The sequence below is a fragment of the Anarrhichthys ocellatus genome, unplaced genomic scaffold (genome assembly GCF_004355925.1).
Source record: "Anarrhichthys ocellatus isolate YVR2014 unplaced genomic scaffold, GSC_Weel_1.0 scaffold28, whole genome shotgun sequence".
NCBI classification, from domain to species: domain Eukaryota; kingdom Metazoa; phylum Chordata; class Actinopteri; order Perciformes; family Anarhichadidae; genus Anarrhichthys; species Anarrhichthys ocellatus.
Window position 1 is genome coordinate 1,614,932 of NW_022280058.1, and position 22,004 is coordinate 1,636,935.

General features: G+C 43.2%; 1 protein-coding gene across 2 annotated transcripts in view; it reads right to left on the bottom strand.

Annotated features, from left to right (window-relative positions):
• The window catches only part of LOC116392010 (protein sidekick-1), a 199,486-nt gene that overhangs the window by 22,577 nt on the left and 154,905 nt on the right, over positions 1-22,004 (bottom strand). For both annotated transcript variants that reach the window (XM_031863100.1, XM_031863097.1), the window contains 9 exons: positions 20,572-20,763; positions 16,922-17,043; positions 16,699-16,811; positions 14,809-14,959; positions 12,163-12,403; positions 10,438-10,553; positions 7,779-7,965; positions 6,837-6,935; positions 2,127-2,321 (listed from right to left, as the gene is read on the bottom strand). In XM_031863100.1, the coding sequence (XP_031718960.1) occupies positions 2,127-2,321; positions 6,837-6,935; positions 7,779-7,965; positions 10,438-10,553; positions 12,163-12,403; positions 14,809-14,959; positions 16,699-16,811; positions 16,922-17,043; positions 20,572-20,763 (1,416 nt within the window). The remainder of the gene's footprint in view (positions 1-2,126; positions 2,322-6,836; positions 6,936-7,778; positions 7,966-10,437; positions 10,554-12,162; positions 12,404-14,808; positions 14,960-16,698; positions 16,812-16,921; positions 17,044-20,571; positions 20,764-22,004) is intronic.

A 22,004-nucleotide genomic window follows, 5' to 3' on the forward strand; every position in this document is an offset into this window, starting at 1 on the left:
ACTGACGAATGGTTCATCCAATCACATGCCAAATATTTTTTGACAGTGCCCGCTCCTATCCAAACAGTTTCCAATTATGGCTTCTCAGATGGTTCTGTGTAACAGACCATCTGCCGCGTCAGGTACAGACCCCCCAGGCAGCTTTTGGAACTGACTCTCATTAAGCCTCTGCAGGAGGGCTAATACCTGCTCATTTCAATATCTACATTTACTGCCAAGCAGCTCTTCCTCTACTGACGTTTCTAAATGTCACTTCTTCTTGTTCCTTTTAAAATGTCCCACACACAGGAAAGGTCATCAATTCTTCATCTTGTGCTAATATTAAGCGCCCAGTAACAAAGGATTCCGCATGTCCAACCACACACTACTTGTTGCTGAAGCACTGAGAATCTGTCCGAGCTCCACGTCTGAAGCTCCTTGCCTGCTTTTCTTTCTCGAACTTTATCTCTGCGAGGTTTTTCACATCTGCCACAACTCATTACACCCCCATAAGTAGGGCTGCAGAGATCATAACATTTTAAAATGCTTAAATTTCAGCTGACCTTTCCAGACTCTTACTGCACTGGCATTACTGTAGGAAATGACAAAATATCATCTTTGACCACTTGGAAATGTATGTAAAAAGGGAGAAAATACCCTTCAAACATTTGTACTTCCCTCCTGCAATGGACCTTCCAAATGGCAAACATTTTTGAAAAGCACAGTCAAAATTAATAACGATAATCAAGTTACTCCTGCTTTAAATTGGCTCATTTACAGACTTTCATGTCTAATCTGGCTTATTGAACACGTTTTATTTCCTTATGCATCATTCTAATTTAATGTGGATTTCATTACAGATTATTACATTGCTTTGGTGCAAATGCCACATGAGATGCATAATACTCATATATCGTGGGGGTGCACGAAAAAGGCAAATCTTACCCGACGTTAGTCAAAGCTACCAACCTCACACCCCATTATTCTTGTAGAATTATTCAGCAGCGTAGAAGTAAGTAAGTTTCTAGAAGCAAAATGAACACACTTGTTACACTGGTTCCATTAGTGTCCAAAAACTGTTTCAGAATTGAATCACACTGTTGCTGTTAAGTCTTTCAATATAAAGAGAGAGAGAGAGAAGAGCGAGAAACTGATAATTCAAAAAGTAATTGAGTTTTATTCTTCTGTTCCTCAGTGCGAACACACTCTTGAGAGCAACTTTGTGTGTTTTTATTTCAACAAACTACTCCATCAGCGACCCATCAACCATTTAATGTGTATCCTTGTAGGTCTATTCACAGCTGACAATTTGACTCAGCGTAGCAGTAAAACTATAAAATAACATAATGACTGTTCCATATAAACCTTTAGTCATTTATACCAGTTGCAACTGTGGCACGCCAAAGTGTTGTTGGCCTATTAAAGCCCTATCAAGGCTTTTATCATTTCACTACTACAACATTAAATATTCATCACGTAATAAGCGACAATACAAGTTAAAGTTAAGAAAACATCCACAGATATTATGTATCAAAAAGATAAACTCTCAAAAACTCTTTTAATCTGCTTCATCAGGACTGTGTGAATGTGGTTTGATCAGATTTGATTGACAGTGCTGGCAAGATAAGTAAACAACTGCACACTCCTATCAGATTCTTTTAATGTTACCACACTGGTGAATGGAAGGATGTGAAATCACCTTTTTCCAACTCTGCCCACCTAAACCAGTAAGAGGAGCTATATTTAAAAACACAAATACGAAATCTCTCATGTGAAATAAGCAACATTGTTCAATCTTTGGCAGAAAAAAATATGTGTTTGTGTAGAACTACATGCTTTATAGTAAGCTGATAGGTCTTTAAATGAAATGAAATTAACTACATGTCTGAAAGCAGTGTTGATACCTTTATCGCATGCTATTTCTCTCTCCATGTGTCCACTTTATTCTGTAATAAAATTGTTCAAATATGATCGAAAAAAAATGTAAAACCTCTCAAACACATTTTGCACCCCATGTGTTCGTGGCAGCGTGCCAGTTCAGGTTCCTACTTTTTAATAGGAGTGGTTAAAATCTGCAAGACTCCAGAGACAGATCTGATGCAAACCAGATACCACGTAAAGCTCAAGTGCATGTGTGTGTCCTTTACCTCTGCGTTCAGTGGTAACAACCAGGGCTTCCTGCTCTGCGCCCCAGCCCACAGAGGTGCGAGCGGTGAGTCGGAAAATGTAGGCCTGCTCAGAGGAAAGTCCTGTGACGGTGAACTGTCGAGCGTTGGAGCCCACCTCCACTGTGGTCCATCGCTGAGGGTCCCTGCTGTCCAAGCAGTAAGAGATCTGGTAGCCTGGTGAGGGACAGACGGAGAGACAGACGGAGGAGGGAGACGGTTGAAATCTGTGTGAAAGTCCTGTGTGTGTGTGAATGTGTTTTTGTGCGTTATTTTTTTTGTGGCCTACTTTAAATCACAGAGCCCACAGGAATCAAAGACAGCACAATGTGAGATAGGAAAAAGCCTGAAAACATACCCACACAGTGCCACGCGTCACACAGCTGCACTTCCACAGAAACACAAGACAAACAAACACACTTTTCTGCAGTTCCTGAAAATGTCCAGCTCTGAAGAGATTCCATTTATGCAGCTGCTTTGCCGTTTGTACCGGTATGGAGCCCTTATATTATACTCTGATGTTATCAAAAACACACACAAAGTCATAATTCACACATGTCACAGCTCACATACTGACATTCCCTCAAACACACACACATTGTAAAAACATCCTCCGTCCCGCTGTCTTTGAACCACGGTGTACACGGCTTGTGTCTGTTTCTCTGTCTCATGTGCAGTAGGCCATGTAATAACACTAACACCCTTCAACACATACACACATACACTCAAAAGCACTGATCCCCGACCAAGCTTTCCACAGGCCACTGGCCTCTCACAAAGGCTCTCAATGTGAAGATTTTATAGTACACAAAATACACACATCCGCAAACACACACGAGTGTGCGGAGGTTCACAGTAAGACTGTCAGGATGGTAATCTGCTCAGAGGGGTTTAATCTGGTTGTGTGGGTGATAATCTCATCAGATAGTCTGATTGTATATTAATGCGAACGCAGTGTGTGGAAGATTATTGGATAACAGCTTGATAACAAATCCTCTTGCCAGTTGGGTCACAGCGCAGCATTATGTTGTGTACTGAATATCATTAGTTCGTCGCTGCTATCACACAAGGCTACATCTCCATTACAAAGTGTCATGTCAGTGAAAGCCCATCTCCATTTTGCATTGAAAAGATGTAACATGTACAGGATATTTCATAGCTGAAGGCTTTCAAAATGTGTATTTATTCAAGATTTCTTTTTTTTCTTTTTTTTTGCTTTTAGCTGCTCAACGCTCACTGACCCTGTCTGTGTTAATGAAAAACTCACAATGCTACTAGATTTTTAGCAGTACAAAAAAGTAGGTCAGAGCTGAAAGCTTGCAGAGTAGAGAATAGGTAAAGCTAAAACGCTGAGAAAACACTCCAAAACATGAAGGAATTCTGAACAAAGAGACAACCTCTGAAAGTCTAAATGAGGACTTTTAACTTTTATGATCTCAATTGATTTGATGTTTAATGGATTGTTATGTTTATTAAGCCCTGCAGATATGCAGAGATTATGGATGCATTAATTGAAGTAAGTGAGAATAACGATGACTTGATTTGCTCTATTAATCGACTCCTGTGTTTACCGTTCTAATTTGTGATATTTTCCTAATGGTTTCCCTCTCGTGTAGAGGAAAATAGTCATCCAACCATCCCTGATTAAATTGCCACACTAATAAATTGCTGGAATGGCGTTTGTCTTTCTGTGTTTAAATGTGCTTTAATGTGCACACTGCACCATGTGTTCTATCAGCCAAAGCAGGACGTTGTTTTTTTTCCATACAGTTTGTACAATTATAAAATAGCATACTATTGTTGCAGACAGTGTAGAAAAATCCTTTTTGGAAACAGTTTCGTGCGGCAACACGTAGTGTTGCATTACGTCAGGCGATGGGCATCAAACTGTAACTTTGAAAAGCTATTGCCATTTCCTTTGAGCATTGCAATGTGTTTTTTAGTATGCATGCTGACTTTTTCCAGTACTTAAGTTTGTGACTTGAGTGTATGAACACAAATACTTGAAGCTTCCTTATATTTAGTATGTACTATTGGAATTGGGTGCTGAAAGCGCTGGACATAGTTGGGCTGTCTTGGCTGACATGCCTCTTCAATGTCGCATGGGGGTCGGGATCAGTGCCCATGGACTGGCAGACCGGGGTGGTGGTTCCCATTTTCAAAAAGGGGGACCGGAGAGTGTGCTCGAATTACCGGGGTATCACACTACTCAGCCTCCCGGGGAAGGCTTATGCCAGGGTGCTGGAAACGAGGCTCCGACTGTTTGTCGAACCTCAGATTCAAGATGAGCAATGCGGATTCCGTCCCGGCCGTGGAACAGTGGACCAGCTCTTTACCCTCGCAAGACTACTGGAGGGGTTCTGGGAGTTTGCCCAACCAGTCTACATGTGCTTTGTGGACTTGGAGAAGGCTTTCGACCGGGTCCCTCGGGGGTTCTTGTGGGGGGTGCTGCGGGAGTATGGGATGCCGGACCCGTTACAACAGGCGATCCGGTCTCTGTACGACTGCAGTAGGAGCTGTGTCCGCATTCTCGGCAATAAGTCAGACACGTTCCCGGTGGGTGTTGGCCTCCGCCAGGGCTGCCCTTTGTCACCGGTCCTGTTCGTGATTTTCATGGACAGGATATCTAGGCGCAGCCTGGGGGTGGAGAACGTCAGGTTCGGGGGTCTCGGGATCGCCTCTCTGCTGTTTGCAGATGATGTGGTCATGTTAGCCTCCTCGGATCGTGACCTCCAGCATTCACTGGGGTGGTTTGCAGCCGAGTGTGAAGCGGCGGGGATGAGAGTTAGCACCTCCAAATCTGAGGCCATGGTGCTCTGCCGGAAACCGGTGGATTGCTCCCTCCAGGTGGGGACGGAGTGCCTACCTCAAGTGAAGGAGTTCAAGTATCTTGGGGTCTTGTTCACGAGTGAGGGTAAGATGGAGCGGGAGATCGACAGACGAATCGGTGCGGCTGCAGCAGTAAAGCAGGCGCTGCACCGGACCGTCTTAGTGAAGAGGGAGCTGAGCCGGAAGGCAAAGCTCTCAATTTACCACTCGGTCTACGTTCCTACCCTCACCTATGGTCACGAACTCTGGGTCGTGACCGAAAGGACAAGGTCGCGGTTACAAGCGGCAGAAATGAGCTTCCTCCGTAGGGTGGCCGGGCTCAGCCTTAGAGATAGGGTAAGGAGCTCGGTCATCAGGAGGGAGCTTGGAGTCGAGCCGCTACTCCTTCGCGTCGAAAGGAGTCAGCTGAGGTGGTTCGGGCATCTAATTAGGATGCCTCCTGGACGCCTCCCACTGGAGGTTTTCTAGGCACATCCAACTGGGAAGAGACCCCGGGGAAGACCCAGAACACGCTGGAGGGATTACATCTCCCAGCTGGCCTGGGAACGCCTCGGGATCCCCCAGAATGGGCTGGAACATGTTGCCGGTGAGAGGGAAGTCTGGGTCAGCCTGCTTGGCCTGTTGCCACCGCGACCCGACCTCGGATAAGCGGAGGAAAATGGATGGATGGATATTGGAATTGGGATGCAGCTTGTGGCTGCAATATATTCACCTAGAGGTCACGTGAAAACACCAATACCTCACTGCCTTGTGCCAAGTTAGATTGTGCACCTTCTGTGGTCTTGTTTCTCCTCTGTCCACCCTGTCAGTCCCCTATGGGTGGAAAACCCAAGGATAAATGAGGCAGTCATGAGCCCTAAAGAAAGCGGTGCGCTACAGCTATCTGTATCTGCATAGGCTGCAGACACACACACACACATACCTCGTACCCAGCAAGGACACAGCAGGAATGCACTTTTCCGTGTCTTTGTGATCGAGAGAGAGAGATTTGCCCTCCCACTCATCCTTCTGTCACAGAGTGGTGTCGCACTAAATGTCCTCCCCCTTACGATACAGTCACACATCACTCACACCGTCCTGCTCGACTCCCTCCCCCACTGAGAGGACAAATACTATTCCTCTCTACCCCCGTGCAACACACACACACACACACACACACACACACACACACACACACACACACATACACACACACAAACACACACCTGTCCCTGCTCTCACCTGCATACATCTCCCCTCTGCTGTCTCTCCCCTTCTGTTCCCTCGGTTTCCAGCTCAGCAGCTCTCACATTCCTTTCACCCCTTCCTCGCTTTTCTTCCTCACCTCTCTTCCTCTACATTAATCTATTCTCTCTGATTCACTCTGCACGCTGTGATTTGCAGTTTCAGAAACAAGTGATGTGTTTGAATCTCAGTGTTTATATATGAGGCAATGTATGCATTAGGAAAGGGGTCTTGCTTCAGCAGCTATAATAGCCCTTTTCCCCGGCTACAATGTTGATCACTGACACTCACACACTCACACACACACACACACACACACACTCACCAACAAACGTCGGCACTGAAGTGGAGTAGAGAGAGCTGACCCTTGTTTGAAAGCTTAAAAACAGAATCAGCTCTTTTCCTTTTTACAGATTTTACTTCCTTCCTTGCCTTGAAAGATCACAGTGATGTGTGTTTCTGTGTGTGTGCATATGTTTTAAAACAGCTCACTCATTTCCTCTATAAGCCGAGCTCTGTCCTTTAGCAATTGAAAATGAATGTATTGTCACTACAAGCGTGGAAAAATGGATTATGATTTAAATGTTGCTCTAAAATATCTGCCTTCTCATATGTGTGTGTGTGTGAAAGTTATTGTACCTAATATGATGCCGTTGGGGTTCGTGGGCGGCTGCCAAACCACCCTAATGGATGACAACCGAACTTCTGGAAACACCATCCTGACAGGGGGGCCTGGGACTGGAGAGAAAAATAGAGAAGGGAGTTGGCAGCAGAATGAAACAGTAATAATATACAAAGAGCAGGAGAAAAAAAAAGCACAAAAGGACTCCTTGAATACTGTCATGAGAAAGAGAATATCTCAACATCAAGAGCTTGTACTCTAATAAGTTAGAATGGCAGTAACGAGTCACGCAAATGTGTGCATATGCTCTCCACACCCACACACACACACATATATAGTGTCTGATACATTTTTAAGAGGCACTACTAAAAGATGCGAAATAGAAAATGTAATTTTCTCTCAGCCTCACACCGCTCCTGATAAAAGTACATGTTCCACACCACCAAAGACATGTCAGCGCGATTGTGAGTGTGTGTACAGCATGTGTATGTGTGTGAATGACAGACAGGATGGAGGTTCATTATACATTGCCGGGAATTGACTTCCCCGTTCTTGGTTCATCCTAAAATGAGAAAAACTTTTCAAACGTGACACTGTTTGATAGAGGATGAGGTGTGAGTGTGCCTTCCTGTGTGTGTGTGTGTGTTTCAATATTCAAGGAGACCAGACCAGGTTGCTGCCATGGTCGTTACTGAGGAGATCTGCACACATGGCGCACAAACACACAATGTGTTCTCCATGTCTGGGCTGTGGAAGGGGTCTGAGGGGTGAGCTGAACCCAGTGGATGATCAGTGAAGTGGGGGAAAGACTGCTGGGGCTGTGCTGACAACAGGGATGGGAAGGGTAAAAAAAGAAACAGCTACAGAGGTGAGGAAAAAAAAAAGGCAAAGGTGTTGAGCAAAGTGCTGGATAGAAAGGTCAGTGATCAGACCGAGACGGAGAGAGAGAGAGATCCTACCATCTTCTTTGGTTCTGAGCAGTATGGGGTTGCTCTGTGGGCCGTCACCCATCCGTGTGTACGCCAGCACCTGCAGCACGTACACCGAGTATTTTTGGAGAGCCCCGAGCAGCAGCGTTACACTCCCCTCTCTAACTACCACCTGAACACTGGGGGGTTCTTCTGAGTCCTTCTCGCTGTACAACACCTGGACACAGACGCACACAAACAGGCATACATGTCACACAAGTGATCGCAATCACACAAATCGATCAAATATGTAGAGTTAGATCCTGCAATTTACGCTCTTGTAAGGATTGCTTGTCTATTTTTTAAAATAAATTTACAGCAGGTTTAGTCGCCGACTCTCTCGATACTTTCAGACTGTTGCACTCAGTCCCAAGCCTTCTTCCTACAATATTTGAAACTGCTACAATCAATATTATAGTATTACCATTGTCCAGATCAAATTATCAGTGGAGGATATTATAAACCAAATCTGTCTGTTTTTAGTGTAAAAGCTCTAAAGACTTTCACAGTACATCAGTGTTTTGTTGATGCTGCCCGAATGTGGCACAGAAATCAGTTATTTCAGGTTTAAAAAAGGTCCAAGGAACATATTGTTTAATATTTAAAGGAAGCACAGAAATGTCCCATAACAGCTGGGAAATTAAGGTTTTGGTCAAACATCATGTGTAAAAAGTGTATTTGTTTGGGACTTTCAGCTGCACATTTGGTGTGCTAGAGAATATTTAATCAAACAAATCAATCAACAGAGCTGTGTATGAGGAATTGAATTAAAACACAGTGCCCATGGCCATCAAGTCAAGTCAACTTTATTTTATATAGCCCAAAATCACACATATGCCTCAAAGGGCTTTACAACCTGCACAGCAGAGAGCATCATAATGAAGGAACATCTCAGCCAGTGTAACAGTTGGACTAATAATATGTTTGGGGCACTGGAGGTCTGCCGCACCGAGGAATAGGCCACATCAAGCTTTTGATACAGAATCAATGCCTGTTAGTTTTGGTATTTTCATGGGATTTGTTGACAATAAGAAAAAACTACGACCAGTAAAAAAAACAAATCAGCACACAGTGCTCTTTCACTGGCAACATGATTATGTGTCAAAAGAGAAGTGTGCTTTCTTGCTCGTTCTCTCTCAGTTTTATCCATGTTGATAAATTCCCTGCCACATTTGGTTTTGAAGGGAAATGCCGGTTCTTAAGTGTCTAAAAACAGAAATCGTCATGAGGGGAGCGTGGCAGGACTGCAGGAGGCAGGAGAACGATTCAATGTCTACTAAGGGATGGGAGGTGTTGAAGAGCTACTGCTGGCGGCCACTTCTCACCTATTAACATGGTAGGCATACTGCGCAGCGTGATCCTCAGGAGAGAACAAGAAAACACACACAGATGGGGAGTGTGTGTTGTGCTCTGGGCATGGTGGATAATATGACCTGAATTCTACACAACATTTCTAAAATACTGGATGGTGCCGGCTCATATCACACATTTACAGCCTGTTTCTTCAGTAGATTTATGTATTTATAACACAACCATGTCCATGCAAATGAAGATGCATTTCCTTCTTTTTAACGCTTTCTTTTGCTATGTTTTGTTTGGGGTGGTGATTAAGAGCTGTACTCAATGCCAGATTTATATTAGCGAAATATTTTGCAGGTGCTTTCTCCATGTTAAATTCCTTTCTAAGGATGTTGAGGGGTGCTACATATATGCAACTGCACCAGAAAAGCTGTATTGCAAAAATACAGAGAACTGGTAGGTGTCTTCTATTTATTTTTAAATAAAACAAGGAAGTGGAGTGCATTATAATAACCCGTGGAGGGTGTGCGTGGGAGTGTAAAAGGAGAATTGTGACTGCCAGTGAGTGGTGCACTTAGGTAAAAAATTGACTGCACCTGGCATTTCACCATCAACAGCATTTATCTAGCCTTTTCTTACAAACCTGAACATAAGAATATGTTAACTACGTCACTGTCAGCGAGCTCCAGCAAGACAGTATTCTCTGACTTAGTACGGAAATACAAGAAAATTTGGCAGACGCGGATAGATTGTAAACTGTGCTGCTTAAGTGGGTCACAAGTCTGGACTTAAATACTAATGCAGGATCTACAAAGCATATTCACACCATGCATGTATACACAACAAATATGCTTCTCTTGCCTCAGCTGCATGTTTTTTTTTCAAACAAACAAAGCACTTCCCAAAAACCATCAGGCTTTATGGATTATTGTCCATTTTTCATAAATGAATAATCCAGCTATTGTTTCTACTACAGCATGACACAAAAACTGCTGTTTTATGAAAGGGTATTAAACATTAAAGCCTCTCTCATATGTATGTCCACAGTTACACACACACACACACACACACACACACACACACACACACACACACACACACACACACTCCCCAGACATACTAACTGAGGCGGGGTGCTTTTAGAAGCAGTTCTGTAGGAAGAACAAAATGGAGCTGTTACAGGCTATTACGTCATATTCGGCTTATATTGGATGTTATTGTGTGCATATCTTTGTGCATCTCTTTGTGTGTGTGCGTGTGAAAGTGTGTGAAGGTGTTGGAGGAAGTGATAATGGGCTGAGGGGGTCAGGGTGGGATTGTGTGTGTGTGTGTGTTTGTGTGTTTTATGCACCTTGTATCCAAGTATGACTCCATTCTTCTGTGCCTGAGGGAGAGCAGACCATTTGAGCAGGATCCTGGTGGAACTCACTGCCTCAGCAGTCACATTCATCGGAGACCCAGATGGAACTAGAGAGCACAAACACACACATTCCTACGTTACCAACAGTGGACTATATCTCTACCCTGACCATGCAAGGACCACTATTTCTAGTCATGTTGAAAAATAATATTTTTACGATCCTTTTTAAATAACAATATAAAAAATATGTTCACACAGGACTGACACGATGAGCTGATGAAAATAATAGGCAACACAGCAACCTATATTATGTGCAGCAACAAAATAGAATTATAATTATTAATGCAAAATAGTGAGCAGAATCACCCAGATATGTGCTCCTGACAGGATTCAATTCACGGCATGCAATATCAAAATCAATGAAGGTCCCCGAGAGAAAAATATGCCGCCCAAATAGGAGTTTTTAAGCAGAATAATAGTTTGCGGAACCCAGTATGACATAAACAAAACTGATTACTTAAAGTATGAATAATTTGCATGACCCAACAGTGAAAACCCTGCTGGTGCCACTTTACTGCCGTTTTTCTCCAATATTCTGATTTTGGAGACATGATCCGAGTTTGTGAGAATATGAGAGACAAACACGAAAACAATCACTCAATAAACAGAATCCCACTGTGTCAACAAAGACAGCAAAAAGAAAAAAACAACCTTCGATGCCTGCATTCATTTACCACTGATGAACAAAATTGATATTAGATATGACAAAACATTTCTCCACTGTTTCCATCGGGTTATATATTTTCATCCGTAGCACACCAATTTCTTCTTCAGACAACTTGGATCAAAAACAACCTCAGTGTGACAGAAGGTTTGTCAAATACCTATGTAACATATTGACCTTTTGAGCGACTTTGTTTTGTGTTATTTTATTTGTATTTTTTTTATCATCACATACATACAGGAGATTCGTCCTCTGCATTCAACCCATCCTAAGCATTTAGGGAGCTATAAAGCGCCCGGGGATTCTGACATGTGACTGAAACTTTTCATTGCCCCGATGAAAAACAACGTTAAATTGGAATATGGAATTTGGTGGAAAAAAACAGGCGTTGTGGACGGGACTAGAGGCTCTCCTTAACTGCTGTACTTCAGTCGGATTGAACATCACACTGTCCCATGAGACACAGTGTAAAGATACATATTTATTCAGGAGTTGAGGAATACAAGTTAGTTATTCTACATGAACCTTTCATCCCAATACTGTGCATACAATGTTATTTGGGAGTGTGTGTGTGTTCAGAGCTGCTTGAGATTGATACGAGTGTGCGGTCAAGATTTCAAATTCAACAACCAACACAATTTACATTTGAATACAGAGGGGCTTGAAGGGCAGTACTGCTTTAAAGCATGACCAACAGTGGACCTACAAAATGTCCCCTGACAGCTCGCCGGTCCACTGTTGGTGAATGTGTAACGCCATCCAACCCTCCCCCTCCCCCTCCCTCTCTCCGTCAATCTTCCCCTCACTGAAATAGAGGGAGAGTGTAGAGGGCAGAGAGAGGTGGCAGGATGAAGGGAGACTCAGGGATGGTAATTGTGCACTTTATTCCTCATCCATTCACTTCTTATACCCGGCTAATACGATATTGGACAGGCAGCTCTGCTGGACACTTGCAAACAGGAAACAGGAGTGATTGAGGTCTGTGTTTGTACCAGATTCTGCAGTGAGTGCGGCGACAGTGTCGCTCCACGGCCCAGGTCCTATGGAGTTGTAAGCCTGTATCTGAACCTGGTACTGGGTCCAGGGATTCAGGCCCTCTACTGTGGTCTCCCTGGTCCCCCCTGCTGGCTCCACATCCTCTGTCCTGTCCTCCCCCTGGCCGTCTGTCCTCCACAGTCTGAGCCGGTACCCCACAGTCTCTGGACTGCTGTTGTACTCGGACTCTGGAAGAGGCTGGAGGGTAACAAAAGAGCAGATTAAAGAGAGGTTATTCCTGTTTTTGTGTTTTTTTAGTGACTATGTTTAGTTTACTGTCATGTTAGCCATACTTTACAGATAAAACTGTGTGTATTAACTGCTATATATGGTCATGTTGTCAGATAATGTTATCTGCCGCATCCTAAACCTGGTGAGAACAGACAGCACAGTTAAAGGGGCACTCCAAATGATCCATGTTTAAAAACGTCAAACAAATAAAAAGTTGTCAAGGATAAGACTGAAAATAAACTAAGACTTGGAAGATATCTGCTATTTTCACGATCATTTCAGAGGCAGATTCTTTTTTAATAATGTAAACCTTGTTCCACAAAAGGTGAATAAATGAAGAACAGTGTGTCAATACTGATCCATGTCTTATAATTTATCAGCACTTGACCACTCGGTGCCATCCTTTCACTCTGTGAATTTAATTAATTTTGACTGTGATTGATGAAAGAAGAACTATCTATACAGAGAAAGAGCTGAAAAGGATGATTGAGCGAGAAACCAATTTTGGTAAAATTATAATTTGGTTAACATACAACAGCTTGTTGCTCTATGAAGACACAGTTCCTCATAACTAACATGGAGTGATAACCCGCCTGTACTTATGAGAAATATAAAATCTGACAACAGGTCCTTAGCGGAGCGGAAAAATACAATACACACACAACCAAAAAGACACACATACAGCACATTCATAAACTGTATTCATCCGATACATGCTCAGATACTCTGACACACGTACAGTACAACCCTAAAAAAATCATCTATTATTAATTTTATACTTAAAAACACATCAAGACGGTGTGGGTGTGGTTTGATCAGATTTGGTTGGAAGCCACCAGGCAACAAAAGCAAACTAATTAATCAAATAAACTTTCATTGTTTGACAGAAATATGTGACACAACCTTTTTCCAGCAGGGCCCCGCCCACTTCAAACCAGTGCAAAAAGCAAGGACAAAAACAAAAATGTTAATGCGAAATAACCAAAACTGCTTTAACTTTGTCAGAAAATGTTGGGATCATGTATAACTCATAGTAACAGGCTGACTAAGAAAATAGGTTTTTAATGGCCTCTAAAATAAAGCCTCAATGAGATGAACCTTTTGAACTTTGGTGTCCTGCAGTGGCAGCATCAAAACATACCCAGAATGGAGTTGGGTCCTGACAACACGAGTGGAATATCAAGTTTAGATCCTCACAATGTAACATAAACAAAGACACACACACACACACACACACACATATGAAAAGGCATTACGTAGCTCTAAAGAATATGGTTATTTATGTGACATGTCTAAATTTAAAGTACATCCTAAAAGCCTTTTACTGTCTTCTCCCCTTTGACATTCCATCCCCTGATCTTCCTCTCTCCATCACCCTCTTTTCCCTGTTTTATTCACACTCTGTCATCCTCTCTTCGCTTCCACTCTCATTTCCTGTCACCCTCCCTTCTTCTGCTGTCCATACTTTTTCTCTGTCACCTCATCCTCCCTATTCTGCCCGTGAACCTCCACGCCATTATGCATTGCAGGCAAAACCACCTATTATTCAGTGCCCTAAAATCACATTAGTGAGAAGTTCAGTCCGTCCGCAACATATAATTCCACAGAAGATTTTCACCAACATTGTACAGTGGTTGCTCTGTGCTGCGCTGCAGATAAGGAAGTGAAACACCCAGTTATTTTAAATACCCCAGTGATTTAGCTCAGCTTAGCATTTAGGAGCTATAATACAGAATGTCACATTAGCTTTATTGCCCTTAATATGCAGCTTAGAATAATAGCCTTAGCTAAAACCATTGTGATGGTTTCATTACAGCAGAAAAGCTAGCAAAGCTCAGACTGGGTGCTAACATGCAGGTAAAATCCCATTAGCATGCTGCACAGGTAGCCGATAGCGCTTCAGTGTCTGTGTCTGATTTGACAGGCTCTTTTTCTCATTCCAACTCTTAAATGGAAAAATACTCTGCTCTCCATTTATGTTATAATAGAAGAGCGGATGGGGGGAGTAAAAAAGAGAGGGAGGGAAAGAGGGACAGACGAAGAGCAGGAACAAGAGTAAATAAGAAAAGACAGTAAAGACAAATTGCATTGCAGTTTGTGCTGCTAGCAGTCCGCACGGTGAATGGAAAATCTGACAGATTAGCGTTTGCATTGATAACAAGGAGAGACACTGATTATAGGCTGTCAGTGAGTGCACACGCACGCACACATGCACTGATGTTACAATAAGAGCAAATACACAGATATGCAGAGCAAAGACAATCCTCATGAGTCAAATTAGCACTATTTGAATGACCGTAAAGGGGCAGAGAGCGGCTTAACTGTTTTAAAGAGGTAAGTGTGTCTCTATGCGTGTTCATGTGTTTCAGTACCTTCCAGTTGAAGCGCAGGCTGGTCTGTGTGGCAGACAGCAGGGTGAGGTTAGAGGGGTGTGTGTCAGGGGCAGCCTGCAGGGTTTGAATCAGCCTGGAGGGGGCGCTCATGGCACTGGAGCCGACAATGTTCACCTGCCGCATCCTGAACCTGGTGAGAGCAGAGAGCACAGTTAGAGGGACACTGCACTGATTTTAGTTTAGTTCATTTGTCACGAGGAGTACTACTCATCCAGTGATAATGGTTGCATGATTTCTACTGGAGGGTGACCTCCAACATTGAAAAAAAGAACACCCTAATGATGTCATAGTGACTTTATCAGGGTGTAGCCTCTCGAGGTTTGGAGGCTTTCTAACAAAAAGCATACGTTACACACTGGGGTTGTGGAGTTTAAAATATGTGGGTGTTTACCAGACAGGGAAGGTCTAACAAAAAGATGATATTGAGCTGCATTGTGGGTAATGTAGGATCCAGTGTTTTTAGAGCTCGACCGAAACTAGCCTCTGCTGTTTATATGTCGACATTTCTTCTTAAATCTGTCTCTTTTGAGTCCACCAACTTCATGACAGTACAATACTAAATCGCTGGATTACCTTTCAGGACACATAATGACAAAAAAATTCAGTTCATAATAGACAGGTCTGAGGCTGAACATGGGGGTGAGGCTTTTAATATTCTAATATCTAATGTCTAATATTGTTAACTGACTAACAGAGTTACTGTAGAAGCAGATACTTTATAGGCATACAATTGCGAGAGATCGCTTGACCCAATAACATAGTGTAATGCACTCAATCAAAATATCACAGGACATGTCAACCGGACAACCAGACTTCACTGTTAGAGTGAAGAAAAACTATTTTAGACCTTTCAGGGCATTTGTTATACTCATGTTATTTGCTTCACAACTGCAACACATTTTACTAGATGGCATCCTTCAGCTGGAACTCTCCACCAGAGAATTTCTGAAAAGGCCGCTGGCACATTGTTAAGATGTCTGAGAAAAAGAGATATAACCAAACAGACTCGGTGACAAACCCACCCACACACACACATGCAGCCACGAGGGAGCATTTGTTACTTTCGTAACTTCTAAATGCAGCCGTGCTTCGGTGTGGGGTGTGAGTGATAAAACGTGTGAGAGTGCAGACTGCATGTGAGAGACTACATCTGTGAGTTCTGGCTCCTGTACAGGGAGGCAGAAAGCAGGGTGTAAAGAGGGACTTAAAGCAGGGGATATGAAATACAGACAAGTGCATCACTTCATCTAATGTCCCAACGGTGTCGCCTGTGACAACATAATCCCTGTGAGTGTACATCGTGTGCACACACGCACACACACCGCAATCCCATTACAGATGAATCCAATGATACAAAGAGAGAGAGAGAGAGAGAGAGAGAGAGAGAGAGAGAGAGAGAGAGAGAGAGAGAGAGAGTTGCTGCTGTTCAGAGTGACAATAGATCACGTTTATAAACTGCAGGCTCTTCACAGCCCTTGAGCAGGGATTAAAGACACTCCTCTCTCCTCTATGTCCTCCTCTCCTTGTCTCTTCCCCTCTTTAATGCTCTCTGTTGCCCTTCCCACTGTCTCATCACCTTCTCCCCTGCCCTCATCCCCCCCCCCCCCCCCCCCCCCCCCCCCCGCCCCCCTTCCCTCTAGCAAGTTGCGGGAGGGTAATAAGGATCTGCATGCAGCAGCTGTGAAGGTGCTGACAAACAGAAAAGTCTCAGATGGAACTGTCTCTCTGTGAGTCTGTGTGATTTATCTAACTTCACCTGAGTCTTGCAATGCTGCAGAAACTGGCGGAGAGTGAGATGTGTGTGAGTGAGTTTGTGCGTGTGTGTGGTAAACTATGTTCTTGTGCAGGCGGTGGATGTTTGCTGCTCACCTGTACTGGGTGAACGGCGTGAGGTCAGGTATCTCCAGCGTGTCTGCATCAGGCCGGTTATCTTTCTCGTAGACAACTCCCCACACCTCTTCCTTTCCATCCTCCTTGATTACCTGTTCGTTAAAAGGACATAGTCATGTCACAAAATGTTTTTCCTCCAGTTGCGTTTCAGAATCAGCAGCGAGTCAGAAAAGCACACGTGCACAAACGTGGACACACGCACCTGGCCTTCTACGATCCATCGTGATATGGCGGTCTTGCCATCACGACCGCGGCGGAACCGGAGTGTTGCGGTGCGAGGGCTGATGTTGGAGATGACTAAATTAGATGGTGCACCAGGAAGTTCTGCAGATAGAAAAACAGAAGGAGTACTGCTTTACTCAAAGCTATCAAGAACAGCAAAGAATGTTGCTCTCATGCAGCTCGTACTGTATTCTTACAAGTACATAAAAGATCTATTGACCAAAACCCGCGGGATCGTTGCGCTCATTTTTAATGTTTTTTGTGATATTTCAATGGTGAGTTAGAAATCCTTTGAAATAAAGTAATTGCTGGTGCTGCAGCAACGATTAACAATAACAATTTATTTGCAAAAAAGAATAGAAACAAATGAAAGTGCTTTGTTCAAGTAGAAAAAGACTGGAGCATCACAGCATGGAGAATTATTTCAAAGGAATGGATCAAAAGAAATGAATGAAAGACAAAATATTGCTTTTATAAAAAAACAATGGTCAGAACTGCAACATATCTCATCTTTAATACATGTGCAATAACATTTATAATAGGAAGAGAATAAATCATGTCGCCAATAAAGCCTTTAAGTAAGAGTGAGTCAAGGCTTTGCTTCCGGCCCTTTTTTTAATTATGTCTATGTGCTCATGCAATAAAATATAAGTTGGGTCACAGAAAGAAAAATGTTAATTCCACTAAACTAAAACGCAGGCGCGTATGCTGCCACTGTACGTCTCTCTTGGTCAGCTGAAAACTAAAGCTGATGCTGAAAACTAGTGAGGGCTTGGCTGAGAAATCTAGTAAACCCAATACACCTCAAGTATACACATACACAGAGCTGACAACATGGCTGACAGACAGCTCCTTTATGTGTCAGGTGTAACATATCTTTGTATCTTACAGTTTCCTTCCTCCCAAAGAGAACATTTGTTGTACTTTATATATTTAAAAATACATTTGATATATTAAAATGTAGAATTAGTAGAAACATATTTTTCATGAGGATAAGTTGTTTAGGAGAAATAACTACACTGTGACTAGCTTCACCAACTGGCAGATGGTACAAACAGTATAAATAATTCAGCCTGGTCTCACTACCAGATCAAATACATCAAATAGATCAAATACAGACGCTTGGCGTTTTGTTACAAGACATCCTTCAACATCTGTATGAGACACACCAGGTTCTCCACTGACTCCAATGTAAACCAATCCGCCCCATCATTAGACTCTCCGAGCATCAGACGTAATATTATAGAGCGACAATGTCCACTAAGGGTGTAAGGGAGGGCTATTGGATGGGTCAAACCGGTGTTTGTGAGTGACAACATGATGTCACCGTTACTTCTATAGTTATTTTAACCCAACACATGACCTTTTCCTAAACCTAACCGGTTTCTTAACTTAATCTTAACTGACAATTCCTTCATTCATTTATGAGCAATATCAATGTAAACCACTGTGCAATATCAATACTTCATATGTGCAATAACGTAAACTCAACCATTCAGTCTGTCTACTGTTATATTTAGATTTGATTATTTTCTATATCTTGTTTTACTGATGTCTCTGTTTTTGCATTGTCCCCGTTGCTGCTGTGAGACTAACAAAGGATTATTTTATCTCAACCATGTGAGAACCTTCAGGTTTTTTTCGAGATACTACGCTAAAGGCTGCCCCCCATGGGGGCGGTAATATATGACAAATAGGGATGAGATCACGTTGCAATAATTAGAAGACAGAACAATTAGAAATCAAGTCAATCCGCTTACAGTACAAAGAAAATACTCTGACAGTAGCATCAATGATGCAGCAAGTTTGTTCCTTGGCATGTGGCGCTAAACACTACAAGCTTGACAATGTGCTTCTGTCATATAGAGCCACACCGACTCTGGTCAACAACAAGCAACCAGAAGACTATTAATATTTGCTCCGGATGGTGAGTTTCTCCTCTTTTTTGGTTCACCTGGAATAAATCAAATAGGAATAATAATGCGTTTTCTATGCACACTTCAACCAGAACTAAATATTCCAATGAAAGGTTTACAACTCCACCTTTCAAATGCCACACGCAATTTATAGCTGGCTCTGAATAGACTTCTTCACTGACAGCTGTTGAATTGACTTGGCATTGGTCAGGCAGGCGGCACATTTGACAACTGCTCTGCAGACTGGGCTGAAATCCTGCTTTTGTTTGTGTGTGTTTTAAAAAAAAATAATGTCCTAACAACTGAAATACACGAGAGCTTTGTTTCTGCTAATGAAAATGGCATAATTAAAAATCATCACGATCCACTCCACTCTGAATTGTCTCACTCGTCACAAGATCGAGCACTTCAGACCCACTTTTCAGCCACTTCTCTCCACTGTGTTTGGTCGGTGCTATGTATCTCTGGCTGGTGTAAGTGCTCTGGTGTGAGCGACTGTAATCCGTCCAGTTCTGCTGCAGCATCATTATTTGCTGAACATGGCAGAATACAGATCTGTAAAGCCGACGTGTTAAATCAAACGGCGTGTGTCTGTAACGCGCCAGAACACTGGGACACATCAGACAGATTTTTGTAGAATATCTGTTTGTTTTTTTTGTAAACAGATTATATGACATGACCGGGTCCAGTTATTACGGAAACAAGACAATATTTATTCTGGATACGGCATGGCACGCGTGTGTGCGATGCAACACAATTTTAGCTATCAGCAGCCGTTGCTCCGTAAGTGCATGCAGCAAACTTGTAATGGTTGTAATGCGGGGATGTTGATTTCAGCTGCCATGCTCAGATGAATGACAAAATTCTCTCAACTCCATGAATACATGAATAAATAAACAAGACAAGAATCTATGCTCGGTAGATCTCTCTCTCTTTCTCTCTCTCTACTCATTCTTTAGTTCTTTTTCCTAGTCTTCAGTCCTCCGTCTTTCCTTCAGTCTTTTGCTTTCATGAATTAATGAATAACCTCTGAATCTATGAACTGTCTGTATCCATCTTGCTTTCACTTTTTTACTGCTTTTATTCATAAATTAGTAATCAGAAAATGTTAGGACAAAAATCCCGCTGTATGAGCAAGTTTTTATCCCTCCATTCTCCTCCACTTTCTCTCAGTCCATTTCTGAGAGACTTTGGTCTTCTGTTCTTTGGAGATTGCATTTTTCTGTGTTCTCTGTTCTTCCCTCATTATGTATCTATCTGCACTCGCTTCTTCAGTTCTGCTCTTTGATTGTCTCTTGCCCTCTCTCTCTCTCTCCCCTCTCTGCACTCCCTCCACTTTGCCATATGCAGTTAATCAGCACTAATAATGATTACAACTTGGCCTTGGTCCAATCATACAAACTCATCATGCACACAAGCATGGCGTGCACATGGTACACACACACAAATAAACCACATCCTAAAGCGCTCTGTAAGATGCTGTAAACGACTAACTCTTGTGAGTGCCTGTGCATGTGGATGTGTGTGTGTGTGTTGGTTGTGTGGGTGATGATTCATGGATGCACAGTAACAGCCACTTATCAGCCTGAGGAAAGACAATGGCATCGTGAGGGCTCATCAGTCATATTTACTCTGCAACACACACGCACACACAGGAGAAAAACCTTTCTTTAACATCCACTGTCAGCGGCTCTTTTGTGTGTATTTATTGTACCTGGTGGGACTCCAGTGGAGATGGCAGAGGGTGTGACGACGCCCCGCCCTGCGGCGGTGAGGGCTGCCACCTGTAGTGTGTACGCGGTGGTGGAAGTGAGGCCGGTCAGCTGGTACTGCAGGGTGGAGTTGGACAGCGAACGTTCCTCACGACTCGACTCGGCGCCAGAAACTTCCCACCACAACACGTAGCCTGCAGGGTGTAGAGCACACGCTGGGTTAATAAAGGCGTATATAGACACGAGCAGACACGGATACACACAAACACATGCATAGGCACACACGCTTGCACATAATGAGAGGCGTGGAGCCAAAAAGGAGGAAGGGAGCGCTGGAGGGGTAACTACAGTCAAAATCCCTTTCTGTCCCTACGCATCTTCAGAGTCATGCATCACACTCCACCACCTTCTAACGTGTGTGTGTGTGTGTGTATACGCGGAGGCCACTTGTAAGTAAAGCCCTGGAGAGGGTGAATGGTCCCTCATCTGTCTCCATGCTCACCAGGTGCTAGATGAAACGCAGGTCGAGGAGAAAAAGAATAAATGTGCAAGGTGACCTTGATTGAATTTTCGCTTTCCCGCTCCTCTTTGAGTGTGTAAGCCGACTGTAAAGCCACTGCAGCCTGGTGCTGTTTCTGTGATCTTGTTTTGTAGGTGCCTGATGGATGTTAGCCATGTCGACACACAGACGCATAAGCATACACACTCGATGAAGTGAAAAGTCGCTTAATTCACAGCAGCTTGTCGTGTTCACCAGAACCATTGTCTAACAGAGCCATGGACGAGCTGAGGCAAAATGAATTTGGAGGAGGAGGAGGGGGGGGGCTTGAGCTCTGTGATGCGCCACACAAACAACACCATGGGTGTTGGGATGCGTGGGATGAGGGCATGTTGGAGATAATGTGGAAAGACAAGCTGCAGACAGAAGGGATTAGCTGATGATGAATCAGATGTACAAAAACACAGCGTCGGAGACGTCTGTGGACGCCAGACAGAAAAGAAAAGACTAATTGAATATTACAGAAGAAACTATAAAAGTTTTAGGGTTCCTCTCTCACTGCTGCGGGGATGATATACCTATATTAGTCATTCTGCACTCTGGATCATAAGGTACTGTACACCCTGTATTGTTCACTGGAATTACTGTGGAGGTGTGGGGTAACACCTACTGTACAAAAGCACCCTACAATTATTATGCATGATATGAAAAAGAGCCATAAGGATAGTAAACAACATGGGATATCTGGAACACACTCACAAACTGTTTTTAAAGTCACATGCATTGGAATTCAGGGATCTGGTGGAACTCAAGACTGCACAAACATGTACAAAGCAGGAAATATTTCACTTCCTGGCAATGTACAAAAAATGCTCTTGGACTGAGAGAGTGGTTATGGCTTAAGAGGAAACGTTAACTTGAAACAACGTTGTGTTC